The following is a 19,439-nucleotide window of genomic DNA, read 5'->3' on the forward strand; positions in this document are numbered from 1 at the left end:
TTTTTCCATCCCCTACTTTCAGTCTGTATGTGTCTCTAGGTCTGAAGTGGATCTCTTGTAGACAGCATATATTTGGGTCTTGTTTTTGTATCCATTCAGCCAATCTGTGTCTTTTGGTGGGAGCATTTAGTCCATTTACATTTAAGGTAATTATTGATATGTATGTTCCTATTCCCATTTTCTAAATTGTTTTGGGTTCGTTATTATAGGTCTTTTCCTTCTCTTGTGTTTCCTGCCTAGAGAAGTTCCTTTAGCATTTGTTGTAAAGCTGGATTGGTGGTGCTGAACTCTCTCAGCTTTTTTTGTCTGTAAAGGTTTTAATTTCTCCATCAAATCTGAATGAGATCCTTGCTGTGTAGAGTAATCTTGGTTGCAGGTTTTTCTCCTTCATCACTTTCAGTATGTCCTGCCACTCCCTTCTGGCTTGCAGAGTTTCTGCTGAAAGATCAGCTGTTAACTTTATGGGGATTCCCTTGTGTGTTATTTGTTGTTTTTCCCTTGCTGCTTTTAATATGCTTTCTCTGTATTTAATTTTTGACAGTTTGATTAATATGTGTCTTGGCGTATTTCTCCTTGGATTTATCCTGTATGGGACTCTCTGTGCTTCCTGGACTTGATTAACTATTTCCTTTCCCACATTAGGGAAGTTTTCAGCTATAGTCTCTTCAAATATTTTCTTAGTCGCTTTTTCTCCTCTTCTTTTGGAAACCCTATAATTCGAATGTTGGTGCGTTTAATGTTGTCCCAGAGGTCTCTGAGACTGTCCTCAGTTCTTTTCATACTTTTTGCTTCATTCTGCCCTGCAGTAGTTATTTCCACTATTTTATCTTCCAGGTCACTTATCCGTTCTTCTGCCTCAGTTATTCTGCTATTGATCCCATCTAGAGTATTTTTCATTTCATTTATTGTGTTGTTCATCATTGTTTGTTTCATCTTTAGTTCTTCTAGGTCCGTTAAATGTTTCTTGTATTTTGTCTATTCTATTTCCAAGATTTTGGATCATCTTTACTATCATTATTCTGAATTCTTTTCCAGGTAGACTGCCTATTTCCTCTTCATTTGTTAGGTCTGGTGCGTTTTTATCTTTCTCCTTCATCTGCTGTGTGTTTTTCTGTCTTCTCATTTTGCTTATCTTACTGTGTTTGGGGTCTCCTTTTTGTAGGCTGCAGGTTCGTAGTTCCCGTTGTTTTTAATGTCTGTCCCCAGTGGCTATGGTTGGTTCAGTGGGTTGTGTAGGCTTCCTGGTGGAGGGGACTAGTGCACAGGCCACATTTTTAACATGTGATGTAATATCTGCTTCACTAGATTGTTTGGAGGATTTCGTGGGATAATATGTAAAAGTACCTGGCTCAGAGTTTATATACTTTACTTTTATTGGTTTCTTTCCTCCTGTACGCTTTTGTTTGCCAGTGAATTGAGTCTTAATTTTTTTGTAGTAGAAGGAAGAATGCGAGCTTGTGTAAGTGAAGCATTTAGTTTGTGGATGTTAGATTTAGGTCATAGAAACTCCTAGAAATTACATTTTTATTGATAATTCACTATAACATTTTTGACTGAGTGTTCAGTTTTATATTTATAAGAGGTACCCTTTTCTCATATAGCTGCTTATGTCTCTAGTTTATCTTATACCCAACATCTTCGTGTAAGATTTATGCAATGTTTTTTTTTTTTAATATATATTTTTAAAATTTATTTTTGGCTGCGTTGGGTCTTTGTTGCCGTGTGCGGGCCTTTCTTTAGTTGTGGTGAGCGGGGGCTACTCTTCATTGGGGTGCGTGGGCTTCTCATTGCGGTGGCTTCTCTTGTTGCGGAGCACGGGCTCTAGGCTTGTGGGCTTCAGTAGTTGTGGCTCATGGGCTCTAGAGCACAGGCTCAGTAGTTGTGGCACACAGGCTTCGTTGCTCCGTGGCATGTAGGGTCTTCGCTGACCAGGGCTCGAACCCGTGTCCCCTGCATTGGCAGGCAGATTCTTAACCACTGTGCCACCAGGGAAGCCCCTATGCAATGTTTTTTCATGAGGGTACTTTAAGGTTACTCAGACTTAGGCATTTGTTGCAATAAGTTTTATGTTTCTGCAGACGAATAGTGTTTGTGGACTGCCTCTGTCTAAAGCTGCTTTGAGAAGTTTTAAGATTGCTAATTGTTTTTTTTCCTAAGTCAATATTACTTAGTTTCTGATTTTTTGTTGTAGTATTCAATAAAAGTGTAGTAGGTAAAACAGACATAGAAGTAAAGTTCAAATGTTAGAGATCAAATTTTGGAAAATTTGAAGCCACTGTAAGCTATTTCCTCTGCCTTTTTTTAGAGTGCAGAATAGAAGTTTAAGGATATATGAAGTATGTGCAGGATTTTTGGCTCTTCTACAAACACATAACATTGTTTAAGTTGATCATATTTGGATTAAAATTTTATAAAATACAGCTTATTTGGAAAAGTATAGCATATCTCTTTGATATGGTACAGTTAAAAACTAAGATTTATTCATTTTTGTTTCTAGTGGAGTGGCAGGCAGCTGAGCGTCATAATCCTTGGGTTTTGTAAGTTTGTTCCAAGCTTTGGATAACTTACTCAGAGTAAATGAATATTACATTAGTCTATTTGGGAGTAGTTCTAATACCTAAATTGTTTGACATCGGTTGTTTGAAATGTAAAACTTATTTGTATAACAATTAGATTATAATAAGTAGTCAGATTATACAGTTTCCCTTTGTATGGTACTAGAAGTATAGCTGTACCCTATCTGTCATAATGCTCTCCAACTTTCACCATGAAGTGCTATAAACTCATACTTTTGAATTGCCTTAGGTGCCCCTCAGAACCAAGAGTTCCATGAGGCTAGAGGATCCTAGTATCAGTGATGCTAATTTTCAACAATGCTGTGATTCTGTAGGAGGAAGTTATTTCTTATGGGTCTTGTTAAGGACTTTGGTTTCTTGAGATTTTGTTGTGAGGATTGAATGAGATGATGTGGGGGTGTGGTTCCAGGCACAGTGTAGCTGCTAAGTTAGCAATGAATGTAAATGCTTTTTGAACTGTGTGCCTTAGGATTTTACTCTTTTGCATCTAGGATACCATAGAGAAGCCCCTAGTCTGTCCAGAAAGCCCACCTATCCTTCCTAACACTGACAACTCATGGCTAGTAGGATTCCAGCCTTTAAATATTACTAAGGGCTCAACTAAACTATTCACAACTGTTCTATAAGCATTTGATGCTAGATAATGATGTTCATGGATGACCGTCTCTTACTCTTGGGTGATCATCCCTGCTGTGATTTACACCTTATAGCCACTCTGGTCTGCTACCTAAAACTAAGGTATCTTTTCCCCCCCACCAAGACAAATTTTATTTATTTATTTTTAAATTTTTATTGGAGTATAGTTGATTTCCAATGTTGTGTTTCAGGTGTACAGCAAAGTGAATCAGTTATACATATACGTATATCCACTCTTTTTTTACATTCTTTTCCCATATAGGTCATTACAGAGTATTGAGTAGAGTTACCTGTGCTATACAGTAGGTTCTTATTGGCTATCTATTTCATTTATAGTAGTGTGTATATGTCAATCTCAATGTCTCAATTTATCCCTCCCCCTTTACCCCCTGGAAACCATAAGTTTGTTTTCTACATCTGTGACTCTTAAAACTAGGGTATCTTCATCCCAATTTGCTTCTGATGACCTACCCAAGACAAGGTATATGATAGCTTTCTGGCTAGTTGAGTCACTTGAAATTGGATGCTCAGGAAAGTTGGTCATTTACGTTTCGACTTTCTGCTGTTTCTTATGTGTAGGGCATTCACAATCAACTTTTAAACCTATTTTAAGTATAGTACAGAAGAATGCACACATAAATGTACAGCTTCATTTATTAGCACAAAAGTTAGAAGCAGAATATTATCAACTTCCCAGATGTCACTTGTGATCCCTTACAATCACCACCTCCTCTTAACTACAACTTTTCTCACTTTTGACACTATGGTTTTTGCCCCTTTCCTCTCTTTTAACTTATGTTAATGATAACTTATGTTAATGAAATAACGTAGTTTATTGTCATTTGTGATTGGCTGCTTTTGCTCTACATTGATCCATGGTGACATATGGTTGTAGTTCATGTGTTGTCATCATGTGTAACAGTCTATTGAATATATCACAATTTGTTCTACAGTTGAAGGTTTGGGTTGTTTTAAGTTTTGGGGTAATAAAGTTTGAACTTCCTTGAACTTGTCTTTTGGTGTACCTGTGAACACATAATTCGTTAGATAAAATCCCAGAAGTGGAATCGTTGAGTCATACAATAAGCATAAATTCAGCTTCTACTGTGAAATGTTTTTCTGAAATATGTGAATTTATACTTCTGTTTGCAATATATGTGGATTCCAGTTGCTCCAAATCCTCTGCAACAGCCTGTAACAGTCTTTTTAAATAGTACAACCACTTTATTTATTTATTTAGGCTGCATCAGGTCTTCGTTGCAGCACATGGGATCTTTTGTTGCGGCACCTGGGCTTCTCTAGTTGTGGCCAACGGGCTCCAGAGCGTGTGGGCTCTGTAGTTATGGCGTGCGGGCTTAGTTGCCCTGCGGCATGTGGGATCTTAGTTCCCCCACCAGGGATCGAACCCTCATCCCCTGCATTGGAAAGTGGATTTTTAACCACTGGACCACCAGGGAAGTCCCTGTAACAGTCTTTATACTGGACTGTTCGGTGGGTGTGTCACTGGTTTTAAAGTTACCTGATGTTGTTAATTAGGATGAGTCCCCTTTGTTTGTATTATTGGCCATTTAGATTTCATTTTTGTGAAGTTCCTATTTCAGTCTATTGACTAGTTTTCAGTTGGGTTGTGTCTTGCTGATTTTCATGCTTTATGTATAAAATCTGGATTCAAGCTCTCTGTTGGTTTTTGGTATTGTAGATATTTTTTCTCTGTTGCTTATCTTTTTACTCTATTAATGATAGTTTAATTTATTGTGCCTTTTTTATGGCTAAATCTTTTTGTGTCCTGTTTAGGAAATCTTTTCCAATTGAACTAATATTTTATTGATTCATCTTTTTGGTACTGTTTAATTGCAAGGTACTGTTTAATTTGCATGTAGTTAAAGTACATACTCCATATGATTTAAAATTTTTGAAATATGTCGACTTACTTTATGGCCCAGTATATAAGTTTGTAAATGTATTTAAAAAGAACACTTATTCTGTAGTTGTTGGGTACAGTGTTCTATACATGCCAGTTGGGTCATCAGTTAATTTTGTTGTTCAAAGCTTTTATATCTTTTTTTTTTTGCCCTATTTTATTCTATCAGTTACTGAGGTAAATACGCTAAAATATCTTACTGTACTTTTGGATTAGTCTGTTTTTCTCTGTAGTTCAATTTGATTTTTGCTTTATGTATTTTGAAGCTGTATTATGTACATATACACTTAAAGTTTTATCTTCTTGTGAGTTGAACACTTTATAATGTTGAAATGTCCTAGTTGCTTTTGTATTAAAGTTTGCTTTTTCCAGGGAACTATATTCAATATCGTGTGATAAACCATAATGGAAAAGAATATGAAAAAGAATGTATATATATGTATAACTGAGTCACTTTGTTGTACAGCAGTAATTAACACAACACTGTAAATAAACTACACTTCAGTGTAAGAAAAAAGTTTGCTTTGTCAATTAGAGTAGCCTCATTAACTTTATTTGGTTAATTTTTACATGGACTATCTTTATTCATTCTTTTTATTTTCAGTATTTCTTTTCCTTAGTAGTTTATGTGTATATCTTTTTTAAGCAGCATGAAGTTGGGTTTTTAAATCCAGTTCGGCAATTTTATCTTTTTAACACATAGTTTCTTATGTAATCACTGATACATTTGGTTTACGTTTACCATTATACTATTTGATTTCTGTTTTTCCTGTCTCCTATGTTGCTTTTTTCTCTTTGTTTTGTATTGTTCTGTATTATTCCAATTGTCCCCCCCCTTTTTCCCAGTTGCCCCTTTTATTAGGTTGGTAGATGCATGCTGCTTAAACTATTCTTTTAGTAGTTATCCTAGAGATTACTATATGCATCTTATAAAATGTCTAAATCAGTAAGTACTTGTACTTTCCAGTTAATTCAAGAACCTTAGAACAGTTGAACACTGTTCACCTGCCTGTGGACTACACTTGATCTTCCTTCCTTCCTTCTTTCCTCTCTTCTTTTCTTCCTTCCAACACAAGACATTGTTACTAATGCTTTATAAAGTCGGTTTTTATTTCAATTTATTCTTTCTATTTTTTTATTCCTTCATCTAGGAGAGGATCGTTTTCTTCTGTCTGAGGAACATTTCCTGTAGTCTGTATATGCTGGGTAACAAATGCTCTGTTTTTGTGCGTCTGAAAATGTCTATTTTGATTTCATTTTGAGGGATTTTGCACTGGGTATAAAATTTTAGTTTGGCAGTTAATCTTCCCTCTTTATAATTTTTTTCTTAATTGTTTTTTTCTTGTGTGTGTGTGGTACTCGGGCCTCTCACTGTTGTGGCCTCTCCCGTTGTGGAGCACAGGCTCTGGACGCGCAGGCTCAGCGGCCATGGCTCACGGGCCCAGCCGCTCCGCGGCATGTGGGATCTTCCCGGACTGGGGCACGAACCCGTGTCCCCTGCATCGGCAGGCGGACTCTCAACCACTGCGCCACCAGGGAAGCCCTTTTCTTAATTTTTAAATCATGGATAATTTCAAATATACAGAAGTAGAGATAATCGTAAGTTAGCTCCATCATGAATCCTTCACCCAGCTTTGACAATTAATTTTGGAGCCAGTCTTGTTTCAGGTGTACTTTCCCTTAAGGCCCCTCTACATACCGCATTATTTTGATGCATCTTTCATGCCTTATATCACTTCATCCTTTAATATTTCAGCATGTATCTCTAAAAGCTAAGGATCTCTTTAAAAAATGCAATATATTATCCTGCTTTACCAATTAATAATGTCTTAATTTCACCAGTCCAGAATTTCCCCATTGTTTCAAAATGATTTTTTAAGTGTAATGTTGGCATGGATTTATTATTAAATAGTTTTAACTTTTAAAAAATACTTTACTTTTTTGAGCAGTTTTAGATTTACAGCCAGTTGAGCAGAAAGTACAGAGTTCCCATACTCCCTGCTCCCCCTACTTTAACCTCCCCCACCATTGACATCCTGCTCCAGAGTGGTACATTTGTTACAATTAATGGACCTCTATTGACACATCATTATCACTCAAAGTTCATAGTTTAAGATTCACTCTTGGTGTTTTGACAAATGTATAGTGTATGTGCTCTACCTTTAACCTAACTCCTGGCAACCACTGATCCATTTACTGTCTCTATAGTGTTGTTCTTTCCAGAATGTCGTCTAGTTGGAATTATACAGTACATAACCTTTTAGATTGGCTTATTTGACTTAGTAGTATGCATTTAAGGTTCCTCTATGGTTCTTTTCATGGTTTGACAGCTCATTTCTTTTTATTGCTGAATAATATCCCATTGTCTGGATGTACCAAGGTTTATTTATCCATTCACCTGTAGAAGAATTTCTCGGTTGCTTCCAAGTTTTAACATTAATGAATAAAGCTGCTATATACATCTGTGTGCAGGTTTTGTCTGGACGTAAGTTCTCAATTCCTTTGGGTAAATAACAAGGAGAGGGTGATTGCTGGATCGAATGGTAAGAGTGTGTTTAGTTTTGTAAGAAATTGCTAAACTGTCTTCCAGAGTGACTATACCATTTTGTATTCCTATCAGCAGTGAATGAGAGTTCCTGTTGTTCCATATCATTGCAGCATTTGGTAGTGTTATCTGTTTTGGTTTGGCCATCCTAGTAGTTGTATAGCGCAGTCTCCTTATTTTAATTGGCAATTCCCCTAATGGCCTATGATGCAGAGCATCTTTACAGATATGCTTATTTGCCATCTGTATATCTTCTTTGATGAGATGTCTGTTAAAATTTTTTGCCCATTTTTTAATTCAGTTGTTCAGTTTCTTGTTGAGTTTTAAGAGTTCTTTGTATACTTTGGGTAACAGTCTTTTATCAGATGTGTCATTTCCAAATATTTTCTCCCAGTCTGGCTTGTCTTCTCATTCTCTCGCAAAAGATTTTTTTTTCAAGTGGGATCCAAGTAAAGCTCACACATTGCAAGGGACTGATAAGTTTCCTATTTTTCCTTTTCTGGCAAGTATGCTTTTATTTCTTTTTCCTGCCTTGTTGCATTGGCTGATATTTTTAATATGCTGTTGAATAGAGTGAATAAAGAGCAGACATCCTTGTTTTGTTACTGATCTTAGAGGGAAAGCATTCAGTTGTTCACCATTACTACACCAAATTGTAGATATTTTGTAGATGCGCTTTATCAGATCTGGGTAGTTACCTTTTATTCCTGATTCCCTGGGACTTTTGTCATGAATGAATAGTTTCAAATGCTTTTTTACTATCGATTGGTAAGACGGTGTGGATTTTCTTTTGTCAGTGTGGTGAATTATTGATTTTTCAAATGTTGACTTACTTAGCGGCACATTTCTGGGATAAACCTAACTTGGTAATGAAGAATTACTCTTGTTCTATATTGCTGGATTTGTTTGCTAGTATTTTACAGAGGATTTCTTCGTCTGTGTTCATGAAGGATATTGGTCCCTAGTTTTCTTTTCTGGTTTTGGTATCAGGGTAATATTGGCCTCACAAAGTAAATTGAGCAGTGTTTCCTCTTCTGTTTTCAGAAGAGAGTGAATGAGTTCTGGCAGCTTGAATCTTTCAAGAAATTGGTCCATTTCATCCAAGTTGTCAAATACTTGCATGTAGTTTTCCTTATTCTGTTAATAAAATCTGTGAGGTCTGTAGTCATTTCCTTCTGTTGTTCCTGATATTGCTAGTCTATGTCTTCTCTGTTTTTTTCTTGGCCATTCTATCTAGAGGTTAATCAATTTTACTAATATTTTAAAAGATTTTTCTCTTATTTTTCTGTTTTTATTTTGATTTCTGCTCTTATTTTTATTTTTTGTTGGGTTTCATTTGCTTTGTGTCTAATTTCTAAAGGTTGAAACTTAGATTACTGATTTGTGATCGTTCTTAAATTTAAGCCCTTTAATACTATAAATTTTCCTAGGCATTGCTTTAGCTGCATCTCAGAAATTTTGACATATTGTAACTTCATTTTTGTTCAGTTGAAAATATTTTCTAATTGCTCCTCAAGACTTTCTTTTTGACCCATGAATTATTTAGAAGTATTTTGTTTAATTTGGGAGTTTTCCAGATATCTTTCTGTTATTGATTTCTAGTGTAATTCCATTATTGTCAAGGAATATACTTACATGGCTCAATTATTTAAAATTTCCAAGGTTTGTTTTTACGGCCCAGTTTATGGTCTTACCTTGGTTGAGTGTCCCTTGTGTACTTAAAAGTATCATTTCATCTATAGGTTCCCCTCTGCTTTTTCCCCATAGCAATTTATTTGTTAAGGACACCTTTTTTGTTGGCTTTAGTAGCTGTATCCTTTTAATGTCTCTTAACGTATTCCTTTGTTGCCTACAAATCTGGGGGAAATTTATTAGACCTAGAGCAGGCAGTGGTTCTTAGTAGTGTCCATCAGAATCACCTGGGAATCTTGTTAAGCCATAGATTACTGGGCCCTATCCTCAGAGTTTCTGATTTGGTTGGGGCCTGAGAATTTGCATTTCTACCAAGTTAACCTGAGAATGGTGAATGTTGCTCACCTGGGGACAACACTTTGAGAAGTACAGCAGTTTCTCAATCTTGTTATTGATTACATTTTGAGTTGGAAAATTCTTTGTTGTTGGGGCTGTCCTGTGCATTGTAGGATGTTCAGCATCTTCAGTCTCTACCCACCAGTGGTACTTAAGCCCTGTTGTGACAACCAGAAATGTCCTTAGACATTGCCAAATGCTTCCCAGGGCAGATAGAGACCTCCATTCACTTTAGGAACCGCTGCTTTAGGGTGACTAACTGGGGAAAACTCTTAGATCTTTATCTCTAAGTTCTTTTATTTTAGCCTGGTTAGATTCTCCTTGGAGACACTATATATTACAGTCTTTCTGCTTGGATGTTGAAGGTCCAGATGCCAGCATTCTGTTTGATAGGTGTGAGGTGAAGGGGGAAAGGCTCAGTATCTGGTATGTCTCTGTTTACTTAATCTTCTGTTTTTAGTGTTTTATGTCTGTTCTTAATGTGTCTGGTGTGTTCTTTAGTTCAGAGACCCTCCGTTCCCCTTCCAGAGAGAAAAAAAAAATCTAGTCTTTTGTTGGGTTTGGGGAGGGACAGTTGCTTACTTAGTGTGCAATGAAGATGTGTCTGCTTCTTAGACTTTCAAATCCCGTTATTTTAGCCCTTAGGCACCTCTCACCTTATACCTTATCCTCAGCCTCTGGTGGTACCATGTCGAGTCTTCCAGGAATTCCGTAGATTGTGGGGATTGAATTAGCTTTTAGCTTGGCTTTCTGTATTGCCAGTTCAGGATTCAGTTCTCTTGGGTCCACTGGGTCCAAAGTCTGGGTTGAAAACTTTGTTCCAGTTAAGACCAAAAGGTCTCAATTTGTTCTGTTGTATGAGTTTCTGCTTTAAAAATTTCTTTGTGCAGATCGTATGTCTGATAAGACTTGTACGTAGAATATATAAGGAATTTTTACAACTCAATAATAGGAAGGCAAATAACCCAATTAAAAAATGACAAAGGATGTTAATAAAGTTCTCCAAAGAAGATATATAAATAAGCACATGAAAAGATGCTCAACATTGTTAGCCATCAGGGGAATGCAAATCGAAACTACTGCACATCTACTAGGATGGCTATTAAAAATACCAGTCAGGTAATAAATATTGGTGAAGGCATGGAGAGATTAGAACCCTTATACATTGCTGGTAGGATTGTACAATGGTATAGCCATTAGCCACTTTGGATAACACTTTGGTGGTTCCTCAAATGATTAAATCAAGAGTTACCATATGACCCAGTAATTTAATTCCACATCTAGGTATATACCCAAGAGAAATGAAAACATATGTCCACAGAAAAACTTGTACATGAATGTTTATAGCAACATTATTCATAGTAGCCCAAAGGTGGAAACAGCCCCCATGCCCATCAGTTGATGAATGAATAAACAAAGTGTTGTATATTCATACAATACAAAACATATAATAGAATGTTGTTTGGCCATAAAAAGGGATGAAGTATTGATATATACTATGACATTTATGTACCTTGCAAACATTGCATATTATATGATTTCACTTATTGTGAAATGTCCAGAATAGGCAAATCTATTTGACAGAAAGTAGATCAGTGAACGGTTTCTTTTTTTGTTAAATTGGTATCTGTGGAGTCACTTTTTTTTTTTTTTTTTTTTTTTTTTGGCCGTGTCACGCGGCTTGCAGAATCTTAGTTCCCCAACCAGGGATTGAACCTGGGGCCCTGGCAGTGAAAGTGCCTAGCCCTAACCACTGGACCACCAGGGAACTCCCTGATTAGTGGTTTCTTATGGTTTGGAGTGATGGGAGAATAGGGAGGTAATAGCTAAAGGGTACTGGTTTCTTTTTGAGAAGATGAAAATTTCAAAATTGACTGTGGTGATGGTTGCACGTATCTGTGAATATACTAAAAACCATTGTACACCTTAAATGGGTGAATTGTATATGTGAGTTAGTTATCTCTCTATAAAGCATGAAGAAATCTTTCATTGTTGTTTCAGTGGGCATTTGAAAGGATGTAAGAGATGTGTGTCATCAATCTGGCATCTTACCTTCAAGTCCCAAAATGTGCTAAAATGCTATATAATTGTATGTTAAACAATTAAATTATATATTTTGGAATGACATGAGGTGTATCAAGGATTCTGAAAAGGATTTCTTAGTTTAAGGTTAAGAAACACAAACTTAGATTAACCTCATTTTACATATGAAAATGTTTTGATGTTCTTGAAGTCAGACCTAGATTTCAAGCTTAACCTAGCAGTTTATTAGCTGTGTCACTGTGAGGGGAGGGGGACATATTGAACCTCTCTGTTTCTATATCTGAAATAGGATTAAAAGTCATCTTCTTCAGGGCTTCCCTGATGGCGCAGTGGTTGAGAGTCCGCCTGCCGATGCAGGGGACGCGGGTTCGTGCCCCGGTCCGGGAGGATCCCACATGCCGTGGAGCGGCTGCGCCCGTGAGCCATGGCCGCTGAGCCTGCGCGTCCGGTGCCTGTGCTCCGCAACGGGAGAGGCCACAACAGTGAGAGGCCTACATACCGCAAAAAAAAAAAAAAAAAAAAAATCATCTTCTTCAGTTACTGAGGATTAAAAGAGCTGGCATTGTAGTAGCTACTATTTATTGACCACCATGTATGTGACTGATGCTTGAATTTTACATACATTCTCATTCAATCCTTATAAAAACATGTGTTCTGCTCGTTACCTTATGACTATTTCTAATAGCTGCCAAAGGGAGAATGAGATGTTTAATAATAGGAGAATGGTTAAATCATGGTTTGACTTACTTCTTTATATAGAATATTGTGCTAATGGTACTTTAAAAATATTTTTCTTGTTGGAAGTTGCTTACCTTAGGTAAAAGGGTTATATTTATTTCCTTTCTTTTTAAATTAGTTTTTATTGGAGTATGGTTGCTTTATAATGTGTTAGCCTCCACTGCACAACAAATGAATCAGCTATACACATAAAGATACCCCTCCCTTTTGGACTTCCCTCCAATTTAGGTTACCACAGTGCATTAGGTAGAGTTCCCTGTGCTGTACATTATGTTCTTATCAATTGTCTATTTTATACATAGTATCAATAATGTATATGTGTCAATCCGTCTCCCAGTTCCTCCCACCCCACCCCTTTCCCCCATACATTTGTTCTCTATGTCTGTGTCTCTATTTCTGCTTTGCAAATAAGATCATCTGTACCATTTTTCTAGATTCCATGTATATGTGTCATTATATTTGCTTTTCTTTTTCTGACTTACTTCACTCTGTATGATGCTTTTTAGGTCTGTCCATGTCTCTATAAATGACCCAATTTCATTCCTCTTTATAGTTGAGTAATATTTTGTTGTATATATGTACCAGATCTTCTTTATCCATTCCTCTGTTGATGGACATTTAGGTTGCTTCCATGTCCTGGCTGTTGTAAATAGTGCTGCTGTGAACATTGGGATGCATGTGTTTTTTTTGAATTATGGTTTTCTATCGTATATTTTCAAATGAAGGAAAGTCATATGGAAAAGGTCCAGAATATTTACTGCAGTATAATTTCGCATTATCTATATGATTTTTTAAAAAACCAGTTGGTTACATTGAATGTTGTAACTTGATTATGGAAAATTTCATTTATACACAAAGGTAGAATGTGATGAACTTTTGTGTACCTCTCATTTTCAACCGTGATTGACATATGGCCTATCTTGCTTTATATTTGTATTCCTCTTCATCTCTCCTCCTGCCCCTGCAAGAAAATGTTAGATATCATTTACTGTGTCTTTCCACTTACTGTGACAACCAAAAATATCCCTTTTTATTTCCAAAACATTGTCTTGGCGATAATGCTATCATCTATCGAGAGCCACTTCTGTAGGGCATTGGGGTAAGATGTGATTCTTTGAATTTCTTTACCACCCTGAGGTTTCCTGACTTTGACAGTGGAGTAAAAAAACCTAAGTATACAGGTGATTTTGATGAAGGTTTGAGAAACTGATCTAGTGTAGAATAAGTAAGCCTTTCTTATAGTATGACACTCTTTTCTATTCTCTGTTTTTGCATTTTATTCTTGTCCCTGGGAAGCCTTTCTTCAGGTTTTCCTGGCTACTTTCTAATTAGTTTTCACTGGAAAACTTTCTCTAACTACCCTTTGTGCTTCCTCTGTACTTTGTGGTTTACTGACTGCTCGCCTTCAGGGAAAGATTTTTGCTTTCTATCTTTGCATCTGCATGATACTGCTTGTTAATAAATGTTCAATGAAAGAGGTGGGGCATAAAGTCAGTATAATTGGCTTTCTTTATATTGAACTAGAAAGGAGCAGGATTTGAGATGGAAATCTGAGGAAAAGATTATTGTAAACTCGGTAAGAGCTATGTGTGGCTTGAACTACGTTTAGCACCATTGATATAAAAAGAATAAGGCTATGACAAAGAAGTGAATTATTGGATCTTAGCAGAAGATTGAACATAGGATATGTACACCTGTAATAAAATGTTTGCATTAGAGATGAGTGAGGTGGTAACACTCATTTCCCACTAAGATCAAGATACGGACACAGAAAGACTATGTCTTTATATTTGAATTGTTGCAGTATCTGTAGTGGGGGCTTCTTTTGAGGTACTTTTCTAGAAACTAGACTAGATGATGTTACGCAAACATCCGTAATACATATTTATTTTATCTTATTTAGTTCAAGGAAGAAATCTCTAAACGTTTTAAATCCCATACCGACCAACTTGTGTTGATATTTGCTGGAAAAATTTTAAAAGATCAAGATACTTTGAGTCAGCATGGAATTCACGATGGACTTACTGTTCACCTTGTCATCAAAACGCAAAACAGGTATGTTTTTAGAAGACATTCAACTTTAAACCATGAATAAATGTTTACATTTCTCTCTTAAAAATAACCAGTCTTGGCTTTAAATGGCTTTCTGTCATTAATATGTAAATGGATTAAAATTCATTTATTTGCTGCTCACGTAGATAGCAAATGTTTTAATGATTCAGTAATGCTAATGCTTACACATCTGATATTTTAGAAGGTTTATCATTATTGAGTTGTTATTTGAATTACAAAACAAGCAAATTAATGTTTTTAGCTATGTTTTTTGTTTAGAGAGATTTTTGGACAGAGATCAGGGGTGACTCATCTTCTTGGCAAACCACAAATTAGTAACCATGTTTCATTAAATCTAAGGCACCATTCAGTTTTTAAGAGATACCTTTATTTGTGTACCGCTAAGTAAAAACATCTCCAATCAAATTGGTATATTTTCTTTTCACTTAAAATTATTTTATACTTAGTGAAAGAGCTCCTAGAGCTCCCTTAGACTTATTTAGATATGGTATTTTATCATCATTCAGATGAAATGAGATTCAGAACTCTTAACTGGTGTCACATGGAATGGGTTTCCAATAAACTCTCCTTATTTTTTACTTAAGGATATTAAGTAATAATCAGTTATTACTTGTATTGATTTCTCAGCCTTCTTTTGGTGAAGTCTCTCTTTATTTTTTACTTTTAACTTTTTTAGTTTCTGAGTAAAAGTGCCCCCCCCCAACCCTCAAGAACTTAGAAAGGAGTAGATAAAAAGTAGCTTATATAGTCAAGCTTTGTGATTGTGACCAGTCATTGATTCTCTTCTGTGAGGTGACCTGTCTCCCTCTCTTACATAATCAGTATGATTGAAAGTAATAAAATATTTATGACAGTATACTTCAGGAAGGGCAGTTGAAATATAGTTTGGATTTTGTGGGGTTTCACTATGTTTCTTTATATTTGTGTTCCTAGTGCTTAGTTATTTCAGGGTATTTACTCTATGATAATTTGAGTTGTTCTGAAAACTTAAACTTTATTTCTGCATATTGGAGTTCCAGAGGTTCTTTTGAAATAATTAGCTCCGGTGTTTATACCATGATATAATTATTTTTCCTAGGCCTCAGGATCATTCAGCTCAGCAAACAAACACCAGTGGAAGCAATGCTACTGCATCATCAGCTCCTAATAGTAACTCCACATCTGGTTCTGCCACTAGCAACCCTTTTGGTTTAGGTAAGTATCTTTAGTCATTTTTTTTAAGGATTTTTTTAAAACTTCCTTCCCCCCAGGGTAGTTTTAAATAAAATGATAGAATTAAACATTAAGTCACTTTAACAATGAAAACAAAAACTTGTATAGCTTATTTCTGTAGTTGTAGGTATTAAGGGAGTAGTAGTTGGAAATACAGATGTACTTGTTTAGCTTACATTTACATATAATAAGTGGTCAGTAAGTGACACATTTCTTTTCAATAATGAAAGAAATGTACTGTATGTATACCTGATCCGACCACCACATAATTGACTCTGGAGAGGATTAGCTAGTTGTTGATCATAAGCTAACCCCCTGAATACAATTTTCTTGTTTGTAAAATGAAGGGATCAGATTGCATTAGTGATTTCCTAACTGTTCTAAATGCGCACAAAAAGGCCTGGGCCTGGGAGCAAGCCCAGTGGTTAAGAATCTTCTGCATCAGCTAAAACTATCAATAGTTTTCTTATATCAGTTTTTACACTGAGGTTCTTTGGGAGGTTTTTTTTGGGAAAAGAGTAGTCTGAAGCTAACAAAAGTTGAACTAGGTAGATAAATGGCTTAATGCTTCTTTCAGTTCCGAAGTTGTATGACAAGTATAGTACCTTGAAGTGACATTTAAAAAAATATGTACAGTTTTCACATATCGAGGATCAAACCTTCCACCTCTTCCAGAAAAAGTTTTCTAGTAATGGCATGGATTCACATTTGCCTTTTTTTAAATGCTTGATGCTCTTATTTTTTAAAATGATCTTGGGTTAAATGTGTCTCTTTTGGTTGAAGCAGATGAGTTTTAGATGGCAAAATTATTAACATGAACAATCTAGAGAGATTAGGATGAAATTATTTAGTGTTCGGACTCATGAAAGGTGTTTTTGAGGTAAATCTCTCAGTTAATTTGTCTGAGGCCATACATCTCCCTAGTCCCTCCATTTCTTATCTCATTCCCACCCCCTCCTATCTTAGTTACTTTTCTCCATCAGTTATTCCATTTACCCTACATATTCAGCTTTTCTTTTGCTGTCTCTTTTCGTTAAGGTCTATTCCACGTTTAAAAACCACAGAATCCCACTACCACCTTTCCTTTGCTTCCTTTGGAAAAGGAAGCTATCTTTGGAAAAGGCATTTTCTGTTTTCTGTCTATATTTCTCTTTCACTAAGTTTGCTGTGCTCCATTTCTTGTCCCCATCACTTTACTGAAAATTCCCTAGATAAAGTCACCATTGACCTCTTAGCTTGCCAAATTTAGTGGACACTTTTTTAGATTTTTAGATACTTAGATTAAAAGAAAGTGATTTAAAATCTAATTCACTCTCTTCCAATGCATACCAGTCTTTCCTTGAAATTTTTTTTTTCTTTAATTCCTGATATTCTTTTTCCCTGGTTAATTTTCTGACCACTTTTTTTCTCTCTCATTTGTGGGTCTCTTCTTCCTATTCCTTATATTAGTATTGTTCCCCAGAGTTCTGCCTTTTCTTCTCTTCTTTTACTCTATTTTCCCCAAGTGACATTATCCTAACTATAACTTGTTGACTCTCAGATCTTTACCTCAGCCCACATCACTTCTGAACTCCTTGCCTTGTATTCAGCTCTCTTTGATATTGCCTGATGTTCTCTGAGTCTGTTAGCCTGTATGTGCCTCCTTAGAAAGCAAAGAAGAACAAAACAAATAGAAAAATTCATCATCTTGTCTCAAACTACTACCTCTCCCCAACCAAATCTCTTAGTCCATAAAATCTTCTCTCTCCCACCCCATGCAATTATTCTATTCTGTTGTTACTTCCTTTATGTAGCTCCTCAACTTTTAAAAATGTTTGCTCTGTGTCATTTCCACACTGTTATTAGAATATCTTAAGTGACTGTCTTGCTTTTAAAATCTTTCAAGACTTTGTGATGTAGTCCCCGTCTACCTCTCCATCCCCATTTCTTACCGTATCTCAACAGTTATACTAGTTAGGATAGGCAATCCTGTGGTAATAGATAACCCCAAACTCAGTGGCTTATTACCACAAGCTTAATTTCTTGCTCTAAAGCTTTTCTTCATTCTTCATTTTTAAAAAAAATTTATTTAATTGAAGTAGAGTTGATTTACAGTGCTGTGCCAATCTCTGCTGTACAGCAAAGTGACTCAGTTATACACAGAGACATTGTTTTTTTATATTCTTTTCCATTATGGTTTATCACAGGATATTCAGTATGGTTCCCTGTGCTATACAGTAGGACCTTGTTGTTTATTCATGCTAAATGTAATAGTTTGCTTGTGCTTCATGTTCTTCACTGGTCAGTGAGGCCTCCATCTACATAGTTCTCAGGGACTCAAGCTAATGGAATTCTGCCATCTTATAGCTGCACCATTTGGAATGTGGCAGAATAGACAGCTAAAGTGTCCCAAGCTGGACCTTGTATTCTGTACTTGGGCCAGAAGTGACACACATCATTTCTTGCAATCCTTTGGCCATAACTAGTCACATGGGCCTGTCCAACTGCAAAAGAAATAGAATGCTGCACGTGAGATGTTTGGTGAGCACTGCTGTCTGCCCTTTTGGTCATACTGAATTGTTTGTGGTTTCAAGAATACAGCAATTCTCACATTTATATCTGTGTTTTTGTATATAATGTTTGTTGTGCCTAGTATTAAATCTTCCAGCACTCCCTGCTTCTTGCAACTTACTCATTTTCCAAGTTCATTAAATGTCATCTTGTGGGAAAGCAGCCATTTCACTTAGGTACTATATTACCGTGATATCCTGTGAATGTCTCTTTTGAAGTACTTATTCTGCATTTGTTTTCTTTGTCAGTCTTTCCCACCAGATTGAGTTCTGAGGGTATACTTGTGTCTTTCTTGTCACCTTATTCCCAACATGTAGCACAGTGCTCAGTAAGTGAGGAATGAATGCATTTGGCTGGTTATATAATTTTACAAAGTTTTACAGTAAGCACTTAATCATCCTCTTGGATCTATTAGGTTTCTCCATGATTTAATTCCTCCAGAGAGACATCTATTTTCATGATTGGCAGCAGCTCTGTTCCAACCAGTCATAGGTGAATTCTACTTGCTAAACTTAAAGTAGTCTTCTGGAAAGAGATTATTAGAAGTATAATCTACTGTATATTTTTCATTTCTTCCTTTGCGGACATATTCCGGGGTGTCTTTCTGACACCAGCCAGTTCTCCAACGCTGCCTGGGTGGGTATCCAGTAGTTCAATTCGGACACTACCTACTTGGAGTTAGTGTCAGATCCCACAAGTTAAAGGACTTAGTCCCCCATGACTGCTCCTACTTCAGATACCAGTCCAGGTCTCAGGCTACCAGTACTTCTGACTGGCAGGCTGTAAATCAGGTGTTCCCACAACCCCCTTATCAGGTTTGGTAATTTGCTAGAATGGCTCACAGAACTCAGGAAAACACTTTACTTAAATGTACCAGTTTATTATAAAGGATACATCTCAGAAATAGCTAAGTGGAAGAGAAGCATAGGGCAAGGCATGGGGGGTGGGGGAAGAGTGCGGAGCTTCTATGCCCTCTCTGGGCATGTCCTCCTAATAGCACCTAGATGTGTTCACCAACCCAGAAGCTTCTGAACCTCATTGCACAAGAGTTTCACAGAACTCCATCTCTATATCCTCTTCTAGTCCTGGATGGGGCTGAAAGTTCCATCTCTCAAAT

At 36.4% G+C, this 19,439-nt stretch overlaps 1 protein-coding gene across 2 annotated transcripts in view; it reads left to right on the plus strand.

Annotated features, from left to right (window-relative positions):
• UBQLN1 (ubiquilin 1) overlaps positions 1–19,439 on the plus strand; it is a 49,140-nt gene that overhangs the window by 14,225 nt on the left and 15,476 nt on the right. For both annotated transcript variants that reach the window (XM_027094204.1, XM_027094205.1), the window contains exons 2-3: positions 14,391–14,542; positions 15,639–15,754. In XM_027094204.1, the coding sequence (XP_026950005.1) occupies positions 14,391–14,542; positions 15,639–15,754 (268 nt within the window). The remainder of the gene's footprint in view (positions 1–14,390; positions 14,543–15,638; positions 15,755–19,439) is intronic.

Source organism: Aethalodelphis obliquidens, unplaced genomic scaffold, assembly GCF_003676395.1.
Source record: "Aethalodelphis obliquidens isolate GAN/ISIS:26980383/991018 unplaced genomic scaffold, ASM367639v1 scaffold88, whole genome shotgun sequence".
In the NCBI taxonomy this organism is placed as follows: Eukaryota; Metazoa; Chordata; class Mammalia; order Artiodactyla; family Delphinidae; genus Aethalodelphis; species Aethalodelphis obliquidens.